Here is an 18,830-nt window from a genome sequence, read left to right as displayed (position 1 = left end):
ATCACCTGCTTTGTATTAAAATTAGCTCCAAAGAGTCATTTCCGTAAACTCCTCCCGTCTGTGCAGTGCCTTTTGGTGGTGGTCACTGGGGGGCCGTGGGGATGAAGGTTGATGCCTCCTCTTCATCACCCCCTGCCTTTGTACAGACTCAGCTGCTCCTCGGCTCCTGCCCAACCCACAGAGTCGATCTCGGCTGGTTTTTGAGGCAGATTCCCCGTTTTTGTCAGGAAACGTCCTCTGTGAGAGGCCCCGAGACCCCTCATTTCGGTTAATTTGCACAGCAGCAAGCCAAGACACCTAGCAACACCTACCCTAATGCCATTAAGCGACCCCCATTCTCCCATTCCTGGCTTTAATAATGACTGCTTTATTTAGACACCACTAATGAGTTCAAGCAATCCAACGTTCTTCTACCCCCGGCTTCAACTGGTGCAGGGGGTGGCTTACTGGGGACACTGGTGGCAGGGGGACATTGGACAAGACCTTGGAGGGCTCCTCCAGCCGTGGTGGCTCCGTGACCCCATGACAGAGCCCCCCAGGACCCCACAACTACCCCCTTACAGCCCCCCCACCCCTCCATCCCCAAAGCATGGAAGCTTCGAGAAAAAGCGCGCGCCCCACCGCCCCGTTGCCTAGCAACAGCGGAGCGGGGGGGGGTGCTGCCGTGCGCATGCGCCGTCTCCGCGTTGCTAGGCAACCGCGTCCGTGGATGCGCCGCCGCGCTTCTGCGCATGCGCGGCGGCGCCGTTGCCTAGCGACGGGAGCGGCATGAGGCGAGGGGCGGGCGCGGAGGAGGCTCCGCGGGGCCAGGCCCCGACCCCGGCCCCGATCCCGATCCCGACCCCGATCTCGGCCCCTCAAGACCCCGACAGCGACCCCGATCCCGGCCCCGGCCCCGAGGAGCGCATCGCCGCTCGCCGCCGCCGCATCGCCGCCCGCCTCGATGCCAAGCGCCGGTGAGGAACGGGGCGCCCCCCCCGGGGCCTTCTCGCGGAGGCCTGACAGGGCCAGGCCCCGCTGCCAACCAGTGCCCCAAAACAGCGCCGATTGCAGCGCCTGCGCCCCAAAATCTGGCGTCTGGTTCTGGGTGGCTTCCTTTTCCCTGAGCTGGCACCCCCGCAGCAGGACCAGCTCGCCCTGAGTTAATGGGCTGTCCTGAAGGGTTGTTAGGCACTGGAAGGGGCTGCCCAGTGGTGGAGTCACCATCCCTGGAGGTCTTTAAAAGACGTTTAGATGTAGAGCTTAGGGATATGGTTTAGGGGAGGACTCGGTGTTAGGCCAGAGGTTGGGCTGGGTGATCTTGGAGGTCTCTTCCCACCTAGATGATTCTGTGATCTCCCACAAGCTCAGGGACCGTCCTTGAGCTGGCACCAGAGGTCTCAGAACATCCCCTACCCCACACGGGCAGTGGGTCTGAGCACCCCAACCGTGAGCTGGCAGGGGGCAAGGACCTAGCTTGCCCATGACAGCCTTTACTGGGTCCAGGACCTCTCACCCAGCTGGTTCTGGGGCAGGGACTGCTTCAGATCCCCACTCCCTGCCAGTTGGCACAGGATCCCAGTTGCAGAGCGGCACTGGGTTAGCGTTAGGACAGTTTCAGCCTGGATCCGGAGGGGGTCAGTGCATCCCACGGGCCAGGTTGGTCTATTCTGCATCAGGGGTGTGCCTGTCCCCAGGCCCCTGACCCTGTCCTGTCCCCTGCCCAGCACTGGGGCAGTGATTCCACACACCAAATGCCCCCTGCACCACACCAGTGGCTTTCTGGACCAGTGGCTTTCCAGCTGGGGGGGGTCAGAGCCTGGATTTGGGGACCTCCCTGGGCTGGAACTGCACCAGGGCATTGTCCCTTCCTCCCTGCCAAGCAGTTTTGGACCGGGCTTCAGCAATGCCACCCCCCTGAGCCAGAGTTCTTGGCACCACCCCAACATCTCCTCCCCAAACTGAGGGAACCACAAGGTGCTTGGGGACCCCATCGCCAAACCTTAACAGTAATGTCCGCTTCCACCCCAACTTTTCCTCTCCTCTGCCCAGGCAAGCCCTCGGAGAAGATGAGGAGCCAAAGGAAGAGGTTGAGGAGGAGGAAGAGGAGAGGAGGAGCCACAAGGAGGTGGAGGAGAGCCAGCAGGTGCGGCAGTGGGACAGGAAGGTCCTCTCGTGTCCCTGACCTGTAGGCATTTGCTTTTACCCTTCTAGTTTTGTGCAGTTCCCAGTGTCACAGCAATCTTGACGTGAAAAAATGCAGCGACAGAAACTCCTCGGGAGCGGGTGGGAGGCGATTCCTGGGGTGAATCCTGAGCGTCCCTCCTCCCAGAGCTCAGCTCTCAGGGCGTGATGCGTGCACCACCTCCTTCACAGAGGCTGGCCAAGCTGCTCTTCGAAGGCACGCAGATGGTGACCAACATCCAGGTGGCTGCGGACTCGAGGGAAACGCAGAGGAGGGCAGAAGAGGCAGAGCTGAAGCAGCAGAGGTAAGAAATTGTGCTCTGGGTCTGCACGGCTGGGAAGGACAGCCCCCCTGGGCTCTGGTGTGTGAGGGGTGGGAGAAACGTGAGGCTGTGCTAGTCTGAGGAATGGGATATTGATGTTTTCACAGCGAGAGTGGTCAGATACGGGGTCAGGAGCCCCTGGTGTTGTAGGGATCTTCCTCCTTGGGGATCCTCAGCCCTTGTCTGGATGAGGCCCTGCACAACCTGACGTCCAAATTGATCCCTTCGTGCCCAGGACCTGATGATTTCCTGAGGCTTTTCCAGCCTCATTATTCTCTGATCCCCCTCTTTCAGTCTCCGAGGCGCTGGCTCTTTCAGCCCTGCCTGCAGGACCCCGAGATCAGCTGGGAAACACCAAGTCCTTGCTCCAAGCTGCCTTTGGAGGGCACTGTAGGAACAGTTTGTGGCAAACTGGCTGTAGCAAGAGCTCTGACCCTTGCTCAGCTGGGGAAATCTTGAAGGAACCAGGAGCTGTGCCCATAGAGGAGGTTTGGGGGGGGAAAGCTGCTGCTCTGCTGACATCTGGAGGACACTTTTCAGATTAAATCATGCAGGGGAGTGCTCCTGTGGCTTCATACGTGGGGCAGGCCACTGAAACATGTCTGGAGCAGCTGAAGAACTTGCTGCCCTGCCCCAGCTCCCAATTTACCTTGTCCTCCCCACTGCCTGCAGGCTGAAAAAGCTGGAGAACGAAGCCAAGTCCAGCGCCTACGAGTTTGAGAAGATCGCCTCCAAGTGGGCCTTGGCTGAGGACGTGACAGTCCCGCAGGAGCTGTGGCAGCTGCTGAACCAGCAGCAGCAGCAGTGCGCGCTGCTTCTGGAGGAGAAGAACAAACTCATCGGTGAACTGCAGCAGGTAGCACGGGGACTGTGTCAGTGGTGATCTTTCCTCCCACTTTTCCTCCTACCCATCCCTGGGCTCTCTATCCCTTCGCCCTCATCCCCTCTTCCTTTTTGGAAAAGGCAGCATCTGGGTTTACACTCCGTGAGCCCCTGAGGCTTCCTAGAAAAATGAATCTCTCCGATCTCAGCATCTCCTCTCCTCCTCCAGGAGCTGAAAAACAAAGACGAGCAGTACGTGCAGGCCATGAAGAAGCAGTCGGATGACATCCACCTGCTTTTGGAGAGGATGGAGGAACAGATCCGGATCATGCTGAAAACTTACCGCCACAAACTGCATCACATTGAGGTACGGGCCCCTTTGGTGGAGGGACAATCCAGTTAGAAGGCCTGCAGTCGTTCCTTTCTCCACATCTATGGCAAAAAAAGCCTCAGGCTGACTGCTGCCCAGAGCAGTAGAGCTGATATTTTGGGGAATGAGGCTGAAATATGGCTAAACAAGAGTGCTGGACGGTGCTGAGTGCTGAGGGGCTGGTTTATGCAATGCTGTGAGTGGCTGTGGTTCAGCACAGAGCAAGCAGGGAGCACGTGGAAGCTGTTGCTGCCTGCTGGCTGGTCATCCATCTCCCTAAATGCCCAAAAGGAGCCTTGGGGTCATTTAGCCTTACGTTTCGCAGAGCACGGGAGCTCCAACTTCACAGATCAGGTTTGTATTTGCTAATGAGTAAGGACATCTCCTCTCATTTAACGTCGTTAGGCGAAATCAAGTGGCTGTCAGGCCAAGCTCCACTCCTAAACTGCAGACAGCGATTTGGTACTGGGTCTGGCTGGGATGAAGTCAAATTTCCACAGATTTCCAGGGAATTCTCGGGGCTACCCAGCACCGGGGCACCTCTGGGCTCTGCGTGGGACTGCAATGTCAGGTTTCTGCCTGTGAGAGGAGACATCAGGCCAGCGTGTGCAGCACCAGATCCTCTCCTGATGAGGACTAGCATGAAATTGTCACTGAGAGGTGCCAGTGCAGGGCTCTGTCTCTTTTACAGAAAGCTTTTGAGTTCGAGCGGCGAGAGCTGCTGGACAGCAACAGGAAGAAGTGGGAGGAGGCCATCCAGGCCCACAACACAAAAGAGGTAACGTCCCCACCAGGTACATAAAAGTTTCCAGGCCCAGAGCTGCTGTCTGGCAGTGAGCTGCCGTGAAAGACGAGTGTGTGTGGAGGCATCTGGCTCCCTCAGACAGAGGGGCAGTTTTCAGACTGCTCTGTTAGGGAATTATTTGTGCATGACCTTGCTTTGTGCTGCCGAGGGAGCTGTGATCGTGGGAGGAAGCTGTCCCCATTAATGTTTGGTGTTCTCCCTTTTGCCCTCAGCTGGAATACCTGCACGCCCGCATGAGGAAGGTGGAAGAGTTTGAGAAACAGCTGAACCAGCTGCGGGTGCAGGATGAAGAGGAGTACAACAGCATGAAGATCCAGCTGGAGAATGACGTGCAGGTAGAGGAAGGGCAGACGTGTGCCACGGGGGCAGCTCCCCCTGGGTTTTTCGTTGAGTTTGCCCTTACTGAGGTAGCCAGGCACATGGTGACAGAGCACAGCCCTCACACCACTGGCTGAACAAGCACTAGGCACCCAAACCCTGGAGCCAAAGCCTCCCAGAGATACAGACACCTCTTAATGCACCCAATTGTCTGTGAGGAGCAGTGGGAACAAAGCAGTGCACCTCTGCCTTTCCACAATTTTTCCCTAGGCTGTGAGGTTTGGCACCCCACTGTTTGCCCCAGGCTGTGGGGTTTGGTCTTCCCCAGCATTTTTTCAGCCTGAAAGGGCAAGTGCAGGGGGACAGTCCTGACCCTGTGTCATCTTCATCTTCATTGGATAACCCAAAGGGTGTAAAGTCCCAAACCAGCCCTGAACCACTTCGGGAGGGAGGCAGCAGCACGCTGGAGATCAAGGTTCACAAATTATAGTGCTGCTGGTGTAAAAATCGAGCTGCAGTTTCAAGAAGGTTTTATATTCGGCAGGGAAGTAACCGTTCCTCTCCACTTTGTACCTACAGGTCCTTGTCCAGGTTTGGCAACACACTAGGGAGTAGGGGGGGAGAGTCTTGAGCAAGCAAACAAATGGCCTGTAATAAAAGGATGAAGGACTGGCTCTGTTTAGACAAGGGGAGAGGGGAGATTTGTCTATAAATATGCCCAGTCTTGTGTGGTGGAGGAGGAGAATGACTTCCCCCTGTCCGTGCTAGATGCAAGGAAAAGTTAGGGATTTGGGTTTGGTAGGGAAGATTTAAATTAACATTCAGATCACGGTTTGAGATTTCAAGCCGAGAAATGGCAAGGATTTGTTTGGTGGTTACCACCAGCGTCTGTGCCTGTTTGCTGTTCTTTGATGCAGGGTTTTAGGAGTAGCATAAATCAACTCCTGCTGGGCCTGGCTTGGTAAAGGTGTTCGCTCAGTGGGGCAGAGGGACGAGCAAGATGTCTGTGACAATTTGTTGTGGTTTAACCCTAGCCGGCAGCTAAACACCACACAGCTGTTTACTCGCCCTCCCTCTCTGGGATGGGGGAGAGAAACAGGAAAGTGAAGCCCGTGAGTTGAGGTAAAGACAGTTTAATAAGGCAGGAAAATAATAATAACAATAAGAAGAAGAATAAGAATGATGATAATAGCACTCCTGCTAATGATGTGTACAAACAAGTGATGCACAATGCAATTGCTCACCACCCACTGACGATGCCCAGCCTAACCCCGAGCAGTCCAGCCCTCCTCCCCCTGCCCAGCTGCCCCTATATATTGTTTAACGTGACCCCATTTGGGATGGAATACCCCTTTTGGTTAGTTTGGGGTCGGCTGTCCTGGGTCTGTCCCCTCCCAGCTCCTGCTGCCAGGACAGAGAGAGAAGCTGAGACGTCCTTGGCTTGGTGTAAGCACTGCAACAATTAAAACATCGGTGTGTTATCAGCACTCTTCTCATCCTAAACCAAAACACAGCACCCTACCAGCTCCTAGAAAGAAAATTAACTCTGTCCTAACTCTTTATAGCCCAGACTTCACCTTTCCAGTTCAAGAATAAGACAAGAGACGTTGGAAGCACCGACTTCCCTCGTTAACAAGTGACATCATTGTCCCGAGGTGTCTCTGAAACAAGAGCTTAGTCAAGAGCTAAAGCTGAAGACCCATGTTTTTGAGGCTAATGAGTATTCCCCGGTTTTATTAGATGGTAATCAGCATTTTAATGATGGGGTTTGGGCCGTGGCTTTTCTCCACCTGCTGCAAGGGGAACATCCCTCGGCCCTGCAGGGATTTGCCTTTGTCATCGCTTCAGTCAGGCTTTGATCCCAGGCAGGTGGGGCTGCTGCTGGGTGCCGTGCAGGTTGTTTGTACGCTTCCTGTTGCACACAGGGCTACTCAGGAGAGCCCTGAAGCTGGTACCAACGCGCTCCTTGCCTCTCGTCTGCAGCTTGGGCCCCTTCCCCTGCCCTCAAAGCCCCCCTGGGCAGAGAGCCAGGCTCTCTCTGAGCATCTAGTGCAGGGTTGGGTCTCTCTGCTCTGCAGTTTGCTGTGACCTTGAGGGAAATTCTTCCCTCAGAGGGCGGTGAGGCACTGGCACAGGCTGCCCCGAGAAGCTGTGGCTGCCCCAGCCCCGGAATTGTTCAAGGCCAGGCTGGACGAGGCCCTGAGCAACCTGATCTGGGGGCTGGCATCCTGCCCATGGCAGGGGGTTGGAATTGGGGGGGCTTTGAGGTCCCTTCCAACCCAAACCATTCCGTGGTGCAGCTGAGCCTGTAATTGATGCTTTAATACGGGGCTACGTAGCAGCTTATTTCAAATCACTTTTACTCAATTCAACTCGCTTTCTGTTGTGGAAGAAATCTTTCTGGGCCTCCCCAGTAAAAGCACTGTGCTATAAATTTTTTCAGGATCAGTTTTTTGCCTCCTCTTCCACATGGAACGTGCTCAAACCAACGAATAAATTAAGCAAGGCCCAAGCACTGCCTCTCATCCATCCACGCTGCCCACACCCCGCTAAGCCTGGGCTTCCCCTGATCGCATCCTCTCACGTCCCCTTGAGCTTATTTATGGCATTTAGGGCTGACAGTAGAGCAAGAATCGTAGATGGGGCACGATGCCTTCCTGCTGAAAGCAGCAGCCCCACGAAACAGCAGCAATCAGCCCCGGGAGCAGCTCTTCCTTTCCATCAGCTGTTGAGGTGCTGAAAAGCCAAGAAAGATGTCTCCATTTCGGCTGTGGGGGAAAAGGGGAGAGCTCGCTGTCTGCTCCTCGTCCTCCAGGCTGCGCAGCGAGACCCCGTGCTCACAAATGCATCAGTGCAGGAAGAGAAGTGTCGGTTGTTTTGTTCTGGAGCTCCTGCAGTCACTCCTCTGCGTCCCTTCCTCCAAGTTCTGAGCCTTTTGGTTAATTAAATGAAACTGGCAGGAGGGCAGAGGTCCCAAAGGCACTCAGTTCTGAAAAGTGAGATGAAAATCAGCAGCCAGGTTGAGGAGCGAGGCCCGTGTTAGTGCCTCAGTGAGCATAAGCTGGGTACAACTTCAATCCCTTCTCCTTTCCCCAAAAGTGGTCCCGCAGCGTGGACAACCAACATCTCCATCGCTCACCATGCATGCCACGTGGCCAGCTGGGAGAAATTGTGGGAAGATGGGGCTTGGAGATGCAGACTTAGTAAGACCTGGGCTTCGGTGTGACTTTGGCCCAGCTCGTTTTTGTGTTTTCTGAAATGCCAGAACCTGGAGAGGCAGCTCCAGCAGACCAAAGCTGCCTATCTGCTGAACCAGGAGAAGCTGGAGTACAACCTGCTGGTGCTTAAGAAGCAGGATGAGGAGAACACCATCATCAGATCCCAGCAGAAGAGGAAGATCAACAGGTAACAAAAACATCCCTGGAAGATGGGCTCTGCCTTACACACTGTCACCTCCTAGTATTTTTTTCTTTTTTCTTTCTTCTCTTCTTTCTTCTCTTCTTTCTTCTCTTCTTTCTTCTCTTCTTTCTTCTCTTCTTTCTTCTCTTCTTTCTTCTCTTCTTTCTTCTCTTCTTTCTTCTCTTCTTTCTTCTCTTCTTTCTTCTCTTCTTTCTTCTCTTCTTTCTTCTCTTCTCTTCTCTTCTCTTCTCTTCTCTTCTCTTCTCTTCTCTTCTCTTCTCTTCTCTTCTCTTCTCTTCTCTTCTCTTCTCTTCTCTTCTCTTCTCTTCTCTTCTCTTCTCTTCTCTTCTCTTCTCTTCTCTTCTCTTCTCTTCTCTTCACAGGCCAGTGACCTCTGTCCCAGCCCATCCCAGGGCAGGGCCGTCCCCAAAGCACTTTTTAAAGCTACCAGAGGGGAAACTGTGCCAGCTGGGTCAGGCTCAGTCACACCTTGGCACTGAGTAGTCCCTAGCAGACAGACAGCCCCAAGTCCCAAAGCCTTCATCCACGCTGGATTTGCCCAAAGGCGCCTCTTTGGGAATCCCCAGCTTTGCTGTCCCCTCTTCAGGCTGCACAGCTCACTGAATAACCTGAGGACAAAGCTGGACAAACAAGAGAAGCAGTTCAGAGAGGAGAACCAGAGCCTGGCAGCCGACTGCGAGCGCATCACCGGGCAGTGCAAGGAGGTGCAGAAGAGGATGAGGTGGGCTGCGTGCTGGCCACCCACTCCGATGAGGCCTCAGAGTGAGGTACGAAGGGAAGCTGACTCGTTTTGGGGCTGCCGTGGTTTTTTTCTCTCTTCTGCACAGGCATTTTGCTGCCAGCGACGCTGAGAAGTTCACGGAGCTCTGGCTGATGAACGAGGAGGAAGCCAAGAGGCTGATGCGGAAAGCCCTGGATGCGGATCGCATCATTCACACCCAGCAGCTGGGGCTGCCCTGGGAGCAGCCTCGCCACTGGTTCCTCAACAACATCGGCCCCCTCAGGCGTTGCAAGGCGAAGAGGATGGCCACCAAGCTGGCTGCTGAGGTCCTGGCAGGTGGGACAGAGCCCCTGGCACCCCTGTGGCACTGGGAAACCCTCACCTTCCTCCGTGAGAGCCCCTTCTGTCTCTCCTGGCTCTGCCATCACAGGTTGGGATCTTCCTGACTCTGTGAGCCCAGCCAGGGTCTGGAATGTGCCCAGCTCTGAGTTGGCTCCTGCCGAGCCAGCCTGGGGAGCCAGCATCTCCCAGTTCCAAGTGAGCCAGCTCGCATCCTGGGCTCTTTGGGGTCCTTTCCAGGTCTCAGGGAGCAACTGGGATTTCTCTGGTGACTCCCACAGTGGCCAGTGCTGGTTTGGGGAGTGTAGTCAAAGCATCTAAAGACTTTTGCTCGCCTTTTTTCTGCGTTTCAGAGAGCAGCTGTGGAGGAGAGGAGGAGAAAGCGAAAGAGGAGGAGAAAGAGAAGGAAGAAGTGGGCTTTGGAGAAGGAGGAAAAGAAAACATAGCAAAGGCTGAGAAGGAAGACGTGAGTGATAGAGAAAGAAGAAAAGAAAGCACAGCAAAGGCTGGGGACAGAGTCACACCTCTGCCAAACATCTCCAAGAAGACTACCAAGAGGATCCTGGAGCTCCTGAGCGACGAGTCGGTGAGTGGCGATGCTGCTCCTGCCCTGCTCAGGAAGGGCAGGCTGCAGGGGGCTGAGTTCTGGACATGAATGCAGACACTGCTGTTTCTGTGCTTCCTCTGTGTGTGTCTCCCAAGGGTTTCCTCATTGAGAGAAAGCTGCTGAGGCCTCTGCGTGCGCTGGGAAAGCACGAACGCACCCTCCTGAGGCTCGACTCCATCTTTTCGGTGAGTTCTCAGTCCGCAGAATCATCTAGGTTGGGAGAGAGCTCCAAAATCACCCAGTCCAACCTCTGACCTAACGCTAACCTGAACCAGATCACCACATCTAAACCCGTCAGGGGCTGCAGGGATGCGTTTCCTTAGGGAAGGCTGGCAGCCACGTGTGAAAGCTCTGTGTGCAGGACACGATGGCCCAAGAAATGGCTTAAAAAAAAAACGTCTGGGTGCATTTCAGGAGGGACAAATAGATACAGGCTGGAAAAATCATGTCCCAAAGGGTGGGAGGCAGCCAGGGAGGCAGCTCTTCTTCCAGGCTGCACATTAAGCACTGGGAGAAAGGAAGCCACATGTCACACACAGAGCCATGAGGGTGTCATAGTGGTCATGGTGTTTTTCTCTGCACTGCTCAGGCCGCTTCAGAGAGGGGGTTCAAAATCCCAGAGTGGCCTTCAGAGCCACGTGGGGTTGTTGCACAGGGCAGGAATCACCTCTGCCACATGTGGAGTGGGACTGAGCTGCCCGAGGGGGGTCCAGCTGGGCTTGCTGGGGGCTCTTTGTGGCAGGGAAGGGAGAGAAACACCCCAGGAGGGCATGAAGCACCGTGGCCAAGATTTCTTCTTGGCTCAAGGCTGTCCTGCTGCTAGTGAACACCTCCAGGCTCCCTCTGTCTATTCTCAGACACTCCCACCCCCAGAAACCTCTGGCTGTCTCACACAAACCCCTTCTCACCGCTCAGCCCCTCTCAGATCCTGCACAAGACCCTAAAAAATGCAGTTTGTTTCGCTCCCCCTCCTGTGTTGTCTCAGAGATGTTCCTCTGCTCCCCAGGCCCTCGAGATCAACAGCGAGGACGAGCTGCAGCGGCTGGTGGATTTCTTCCTGAAGTGCAAAGCCCAGGAGGAGCCTCTCAGCCAGGTGGGACTGCAGAGGCAGCAGTGGGGAGAGCCCACGCCGAGAAAAGGGGAAGCAGAACATCACCTGAAACCCCAGCGCAGGCAGAAATGGGGCACGGGGCATCGTGGTGACCCCAAAACGTCTCCCCAGGCCTGATGTGGGGAAACCAGGCCAGCAGCACAGCCCCAACCCATCCAGGAGCCTGTGACGGGGCAGCAGTGGAGGTGGAGCTGGGTTGATCCCAACAAGACGTTTAAACCAGGTCCCTCATTTAGCAGTTGTGTCCCCAGGGATGTCACCACTCGACCTCCGAGCTGGAGAACACCCTTTCTGTGTGGAGAACACACCATTTTCCGTGGAGCGAGCAGAGCCTGCGGCAAAAAAATGAGGCTGAGGGGTTGTGAGGATCTTCTGCAAAGCTTTCCACGGCCTCTCCCACACGAGTTGTTGCCCGAGCTCCCTAAATAATGCTAAAGCTGCGGGTGGTTGGAAGCCCAAGGTGGCTTTTTGGGGAGGAGGAGGTGGTGCCCAGCCCGCTGACCTTCCCTCCACCACCAGGGAAGCCCAAGTGGAGAAGATGTCACGGATTTGGGGGAGGACAGAGCGGGCAGCGAGGCCGGTGCCCGGAGTGCTGAGCTCAAACCTCCTCAGGGACCACTGGGCTCCCTTCCATCTGCCTGCATCCATGCTGACGATGTCCTCAGGATCCTGAAAGCATTTGTTCGGGGTTTTGACAAGCCGAGGTAGGACGAAGGGCACAGCAGAGCGGGGAGGGAGCCAGACAATCACTGGGACAAAGGGTTTTGGGGTTGTGCGGGCAGGGTTAGGGGATGCTGCATCGCCCTAGAGGCAGCTGCGGGGTCGTGCTCGTCGGTGTGATGATGATGAAGGTGCTCGGTGCAGCTGAAGGCTACGGGGCTGTTTGTCACCCCCGAAGGACAGCACCCCTGGGGGCTTTGTTCTGGGTCCCTCAGGGAGAAAACCAGGGCAGCAAAGGAGGCGCTGCAGGTTCGGGACAGCTCCGAGGATGGGGAGTACTGGGAAGCCCTGGCACACGTCATCCCAGAGACAACCCTGAAGCTGTGGGACGCGCTGCTGGTGGCTCTGGAGGAATATTAGTGAGTGGCCCCACCTGCGTGGGGGTGCTGGCTCTCCGTGGTGCTGGAAACCACCCGAAAACCCCCCAGCAGGGAGGTGGAGGTGGCTCAGCTCCCCGTATCCCTACAGACGGGGCTTGATGTGGATCTCTCAGCCCCCGGAGACCCCGCTGACACCTCCCCACGTATCTTTGGGGTCGCTTTAACTCTGCCTTCCCCTCACAGCAACGTCCTGACGCGGAGAGCCGGCCTGCTGGCCGAGCTGGCTGAGCTGCAGCAGCAGAATTTGGAGCTGTGCCTGATGCTGGAGCGCTGCAGCACCTCCGGGGTGAGCCTGGGGTCCCTACAAACTGGGGACACGGAGCTGTGATCCCACACGAGAGGGGTTTTCCAGCACGGGGACGTGTCCCCAAGCTGCTCCTCGCCGTCCCCACGCACGGGACGTGGCGGCAGGGACCTGGATGCCATCACCATCATCTTCCTCTCCCCGCAGGTGACCAGCAAGCTGCTGTCCCCTCCCGTGCAGCGCCTGGACCCGGAGCTGCTCTGCCCCTGGGGGGCACGGTGAGTGCTGGGGGCTCTTTTCTGCCCCAAAACTGATGCTGCAATGAGCCAAAGCTTCCCGGCTGGGGCTAATAAACCTCTCCTACACCTGGACCAGGCATGTGCGTGTACTTTCCATGCGCTCCTCTCCCTCTGAAGGTGCTGGGGGAGCACAGAGCAGCACATTTGTAGGACCCCTCCAGTCTTCCTGAGCCAGGATCCCGCTCCCCAGCCCCTTCCAATCCTTCCCTCGGCGTTATCCTTGGCCATAATCCCGCTGCCTGTCCCTGCAGCTCCCCGGGGAGCACTTTGTGCTGCCGGAAAATCCCTTCCAGCACTTCTGGGAAAGGCTGCGGGGTCTTTTTCCTCGCAGCCTCCTCCCAAACATCCCACCTTCGATGATTTTTCCCTCCTCGGTCCCCGCTCTGTACCCAAATTCCCCATTTCTGAGGCGATAGCAGCCCAAAGCAGTGCCATGGGTGGAATTATCTCAAAGAAGGCTGCGTCGCATCCCTCCCCCTCCATCCTTCACCCCAGCCACGTCTCACTCCCAGCTCAGGTCTCCCGACAGCTTTATCTTTTAACCTTGACTCCCCAGCACAGCACCAGCCCTTTCTCACCGCACGTGCGTTCCCGAGCAGCACAACACCCTTTTTTTTATTTTTTGCTTTTTCTTTTTACCATCTGCGCCCTTGAAAATAGTTTTCCCCCTCCTCCTGCTCCCCTACTGGGACACCTGACGCTCCTTATGGGGCTGTTATCCCTATGGGGCTGGGAACACCAACCCCAAGACAATCCCCTCTCCCCATGAGGATGCTCCGAGGGCAGCAGCGAGCCCGGAGGGGGCCGGGCCGGCTGCCGTGAGCCCTCCCCGTAGCCCTGCCTCTTCCCACCCCGTTCCGCCTCCCGGGACACCCTCGCTGCCTTCAGCCCAGCTCCGAGCCCCGCTCTCGGGATGCTGCCGGCCCCCGCACGGCCCCCGCATCGCCCCCCACGCCGGAGGGGACGCTGCAAGCGCTGCCGCTCGCCCTTTATAAGGTACGGGGCAACCGGGGAGGGGACGGGAACCGGGGGGTCTGGGCATTGGGGTGAGGGTCTGGGGACCGGGGTGAGGGTCTGGGGACCGTGGTGGGGGTCCTGGCATCGTGGTGTGGGGGTCCTGGTACTGGGATGGGGGTCCTGGCACTGGGAAGAGGGGGTCCTGGTACCGGGGTGGGGGTCCTGGTGCTGGGATGGGGGTCCTGGTGCTGGGAAGAGGGGGTCCTGGTACTGGGATGGGGGTCCTGGCACCGTGGTGGGGGTCTGGGCACCGAGGGGGGCACCTGGGGTAAGGGAACAGCCCCCGGGGTGGCACCGGGGGGCGAGGAACCGAGCACCGGGGGCGAGCATGCGGACCAGGAGAAAAGCACCAGGATCCGAGCACATCACCACGGGACTTTGGGGGGCTCTCCAAGGGACAAAGGGGGGGCTTGTGGTGCTTTTACCGGGCTTGGGGTCGCGAGCCCCTGCCCCATAGCATCCCGGAGCCCGCCCAGGCCAGCGGTGTCACTTAGGGCCGGTGCCCAGCTTGGGAGGGAGCCGGAGGGGGTGAGTCAGAGGCAGGAAGCCGATTGCATCAGGAACGGGGCTGGTTTTCCACTCGGGGTTCTGGGAAACCCGCTTTTGGCCTCCCTCCAAGCCTCCTTATCCCCCCCACCCTTCTTATTTCTTATCCCCAGCGCCATGGAGAAGGGAAGCAGCCCCCCGCCCGGCAGCTCGGTGACTTTATCTTCGTCCTCCACGTCCACCTTGAAGGAGGAGCTGCTGTGCCCCATCTGCTACGAGCCCTTCCGCGAAGCCGTGACGCTCTGCTGCGGCCACAACTTCTGCAAGGGCTGCGTGAGCCGTTCCTGGGAGCACCAGTACCACCTCTGCCCCGTCTGCAAGGAACCCGCCTCGCCCGACGACCTCCACGTCAACCACACGCTCAGCAACCTGGTGGAGATGATCCTGAAGGAGGAAGGGCAGCGGCGGGGCCGCCCGGCCGCCCTCTGCGCCCTGCACCACGAGGAAGCCAAGCTCTTCTGCCTGGACGACAAGGAGCTGGCGTGCTTCTCCTGCCAGAGCTCCAAGCAGCACGAGGGCCACAAGATGAGGCCGGTGCAGGAGACGGCTGCGGATTTCAGGGTGAGATGATCTGGGGAAAAAAAAAATATAAAAATTAAAAAAAATTAAAAAAAAAGAGGGGATCGGTTGCATGGGGAGCGCCCCGAGAGCTGCACCCAAGTTGGGTGGGTCCCCAACGCCGCTCCTGCCCCCGCTGCCGACGCTCTGCCTGTCCCTGAGGGCTCAACGCTTCGCCCCAAAAAAGCCTGCGGGGAAGGGGAGCTGCTCCGAGGGCTCGGGAGGGGTTTGGAGAGCTGCCTGCTCCCCGCGTGTTTTGTTTTGTTGTTTTTTTTGATTTTTTTGTTTTTTTTTTTGGCTGAGCTGGATCCGGCCGTGCCGGTTATTGCAGCAGCAGCGGCGCCTCGGGGCTGGGAGCGCTGATTTATATTTTTTTTTTTGGGGAGGGGTTCGCGCACAACCCAGCCCCAGAGCCAAGGGGGATGTGGGAGAGGCAGCCCCAGCCCCGTGGAGCCACACGGGGAGGAAGAGGAGGAGGAGGAGGAGACAGGGCTGGGGCCAGGGCCCCGTGCCAGGACCCGCGGCTGCCGTGACTCAGCCCCGCGGGGAGCACGCCAGATTTATTTCAAATGTCGCGGGGACGGAGCCGGCTTGGCGGGGCGCCCACGGTGCTACAGGCACGGGGGAAAAACCAGGATTTGACAGCGTGTTGAATAAAAAAAAAAGGGTTTAATAAAAAATCAGCATGGAGGACTTGCCGTGGAGCAAACGTCCTCCGGCGCACGGCCCCCAGGTGCGGGTGGGCAGCGCTGGGTGGCTTCGGCTGCAGGAGGGGAAGGAAGGGCTGGGCTGAGCGAGGATCCTGCTGCTTAACCGCGTCCTGCTGGGGTTGGGGCTCTTGTCTTTCCGCATCTGAAACCCGGGGGCGTAGGCTCGCGAGGGTCCTGAAGGCGTCTCCCCCCCGCAGGCCAAGCTGAAGAACATGGAGACCTCCCTGCGGGATAAAGTGAAGGATTTCGGGACCGTGCACCGCTGCTACGAGTCCATCTCCAAACACAACCAGGTGCGAGGCTGGAGCTGGGGTGGGGGCGGCCACCCGGGGCAGGGTGACAACGAGCCCAGCCCCCTCAGCGAGGAGGGTGATGCCGGGAGGAAGGCCTCAAATGTGGCTTGGGGTGGTGCCCGCCTTGGCAGCGGGGCCGTTTATTTGGGGAGGGCAGCTCCCAGCCGGAGGAGAGCTCTGGTTCCATTTTGGGGCGGATTTAGGGGATCTTAGGTGTGCCGAGCACACGTGAGATCCCGAAGGGAAGCTGTGAAATCCCCACCCCGGGCAGGTGGAGGCCGTGCGGCTGGAGGAGCAGATCAAGAAGGAGTTTGAGAAGCTGCACGAGTTCCTGCAGGGCGAGCAGAAGGCGCTGCTGTCCCAGCTGCAGGAGGAGACGCGCCACAAGCGCGGCCTCGTCGAGGGCAAGATCAAGCAGCTGTCGGACGAGAGCCGGGCTCTGCTCAACGAGGCCTGCCAGCTCCAGGACGACCTCAAGGAGGACGATTACACCTTCCTCATGGTAAAACCCCTCCCGAGGTGCTGCCCTGGGGTCCCCGTGGCTCCCCCAAGCGAGGCCACAGCGGCGCTGGGTGATCCTCGGGGTGTTTATAACCCCCCCGGGACCCCGTAGGAGCAGAGGTTTGATGGTTTGGTGTCTTCTTCTCTTTCAGACCCACAAGAACCGCAAGCGCAGGTGAGTCCTGGCTCTGGCTGTGTCCCCTGTAGCCCTGCCCGAGGCACAAAACGAGGTCTCTGCCCCACACAACGTCCCGTACCCTCACGTCCCCTCCTGCTGTGGCCTCTCAGGGCAACATGCTCCAGCAGGACAAGGTGCTGGGGGCCCCCACGGGTGCCTCAGGCAGGGTAAAAACGCCCAAAAATGAAGCAGCATCGCAGGTCTTGGGGTTGAAGCGTTAAAACCCCGATCGGGGAAGAGGGGCACGGGTGGGATTTTTGGTGTGGGGACTTCCCTAGCGTGATTTGCAGCCCCATCCATGGGATGAGAGCAAAATGGGGACCCCGGAGCTGGGGCAGGACCTTCTCTTGCTCTGCTCATGCACCGAGCCCTGCTGGAGAAGCCAGCCCAGGAGGAGAAAATGCAGGGTGCTGGTAGGAAAAACCCCTTGTAGAAACCCAGGGTGCCAAAAGGACCCCCCCCAGCCCCCTGCCTCCACCCCGACCCGGCTCCATCCTGCCCTAGGATCGCCTGCACGGTCGAGGAGCCCGAGGCCGTGGCCTCAGGGATGCTGATCGACACCGCCAAGTACCTGGGCTCGCTGCAGTACAACGTCTGGAAGAAGATGCTGGACAACATCACCGTGGGTGAGGCACCAGGGAACGCGGGGGGGGCCCCCCAAAAGGGCGAGAGCAGCCTTTGAACGGGGCAGTGGGTGCTGGGGCAGTTGTGCCTGCCTCTGATGGGGCTGGGGAGACGGGGATTGGGTGCAAAAAGGTGCTCGGGGGCACTTAAACCCCTAAAAAGAAGCCCCAAAAAGTGCATTTCTCCACACGGGCGCGGGCTCGTGCCTTTGGTTGTCCCCAGAAAGGAAAGGACGGGTGGGTGGGTGCTTATAGGGCCACGCTGCCCCCGTAAAGCTCATCCCCGTGGCAATCCAGGCTCAGCGCTCCTAATACAGGTGTCCCCACCGCAGTCCCTTTCAGCTTTGACCCCAACTCCGCTGCGGGCTGGCTCTCGGTGTCTGAGGACCTGACCAGCGTCACCAACGGGGGCTACAAGCTGCTGACGGAGAACCCCGAGCGTTTCACCTCTGCCCCCTGCATCCTGGGCTCCCGCGGCTTCTCCGCCGGCTTCCACAGCTGGGAGGTGGACCTGGGGGGCATCACAAACTGGCGGGTGGGGGTGGCTCGACCCCGGGGGCGAACCCCTTGGAATTTCCACCACGACGCCCGCTCTGGTTTCTGGTACCTCTACCGCCTGCCCACGGACGGCGAGACGTGCCGGGCTTCCAACGCGGCTCGCTCGGAGGCGACGCTGGGCGAGCTGGGGAGGCTGCGGGTGGAGCTGGACTGCGACGAAGGGGAGCTCTCCTTCTACGACGCCGAGCGCAGGACCCACATCTACACCTTCCACGAGAAATTCGGGGGCACCGTCTTCCCCTATTTCTACGTGGGGGCCACCCCGGTGGGCGCGCTGCCCAGGGCGCTGCGCATTTGCCCCCTCCGGGTGCGCGTCCACGAGGACGCCCCCGTGTAGCTGCCACACCTCTGCCTGTGTCCCTGTGTCCCGTTTTAAGACAAGCTTTCCCTGGGAAAGAAAAAAAAAAAAGAAAGGGAAAAAAAAAAAAAAAAGAAGAATTTATGTATGTACCGCCTCTGTTTTTTTTTAAATCTTTAATAAACGTCGGGTTCTGGTATTGCTGTGTCAGCGTTTCTCAGCAGCTGTCCCCGGACCGCTCTGCCTCCTTTCCTGCTCTTCCAGCAAAAGTGAGCTCAGCCCTCGCAGCCTGGGGGTTGTAAATAGAAAATGAAAGCAGCCGGGGGGCTTTCCAAGCTCGGGGGCTCCAGGTCTTCCAGTAAAACAACCCAACGGGGACGGCTGGGAGAGCAGAAAAATAAATAACCACCAGTGGGGACATTGGTGACAGCAACGTCCCTTCTTTTCCTTTAAGGGACCTTTCCAGAAATTCCCCAGATGTGCACTTTGTGTTCGGAGGCTCAGGGGTTGGAAAAAAGGGGACAAAAAGCTCCTCCAGAGCCGGGCCACCGACCTCAGGAAAGCCTGGAGGAGCGGCGGGGACTCGGCAGCGGCCACCCCGTGTCCCCAAATCCCCTCCGAGCACCCTGAACACCCGTGGGTGTGAGGGCGGTGATTGATCAATTTTTACTTTGCGTCAAAAAAACCTTTTCCCCCGTAAACCCCAAGGCCACCTGGGTGCCCCCAGCCTTACAGCATCGCCCAAATCCCCCCAAAAAACGGGACAGCTTCCTCGGGTGGGTCCCTGTCCCCTGCAGGATGGCCTTGGTGCCCTTACTGTCCGGGAGCTGCGGGCAGGATGATGATATTAACGCCGGTTTCCATGGTTTCTCCCCATTTGCATCGGATGCTCCTTAGGAACCGGAG

General features: G+C 58.0%; 2 protein-coding genes across 2 annotated transcripts; both read left to right on the top strand.

Moving 5' to 3' along the window:
• Window positions 1–768: 768 nt before the first annotated feature.
• DRC1 (dynein regulatory complex subunit 1) lies at window positions 769–12,427 on the top strand. The gene is made up of 16 exons (XM_032184521.1): window positions 769–956; window positions 2,032–2,125; window positions 2,356–2,468; window positions 3,159–3,342; window positions 3,538–3,675; window positions 4,370–4,456; window positions 4,696–4,818; window positions 8,067–8,206; window positions 8,808–8,942; window positions 9,049–9,278; window positions 9,635–9,867; window positions 9,984–10,073; window positions 10,895–10,981; window positions 11,519–11,703; window positions 11,935–12,078; window positions 12,283–12,427. Exons 1-16 carry the CDS (start codon window positions 769–771, stop codon window positions 12,425–12,427), a joined length of 2,316 nt encoding a protein of 771 aa, XP_032040412.1.
• A 1,112-nt stretch (window positions 12,428–13,539) lies between these two features.
• Window positions 13,540–18,037, top strand: TRIM35 (tripartite motif containing 35). Its single transcript, XM_032184863.1, has 7 exons — window positions 13,540–13,638; window positions 14,319–14,766; window positions 15,671–15,766; window positions 16,038–16,268; window positions 16,420–16,442; window positions 16,950–17,071; window positions 17,401–18,037. The coding sequence occupies exons 1-7, from the start codon at window positions 13,556–13,558 to the stop codon at window positions 17,961–17,963; spliced, it is 1,566 nt and encodes a 521-aa protein (XP_032040754.1). The 5' UTR covers window positions 13,540–13,555; the 3' UTR covers window positions 17,964–18,037.
• The last annotated feature ends 793 nt before the right edge of the window (window positions 18,038–18,830 follow it).

Source organism: Aythya fuligula, chromosome 3 (assembly GCF_009819795.1).
Source record: "Aythya fuligula isolate bAytFul2 chromosome 3, bAytFul2.pri, whole genome shotgun sequence".
NCBI classification, from domain to species: Eukaryota; Metazoa; Chordata; class Aves; order Anseriformes; family Anatidae; genus Aythya; species Aythya fuligula.
The sequence above is the reverse complement of the archived record's forward strand: the minus strand, read 5'-3'. Positions and strand labels throughout refer to the sequence as shown.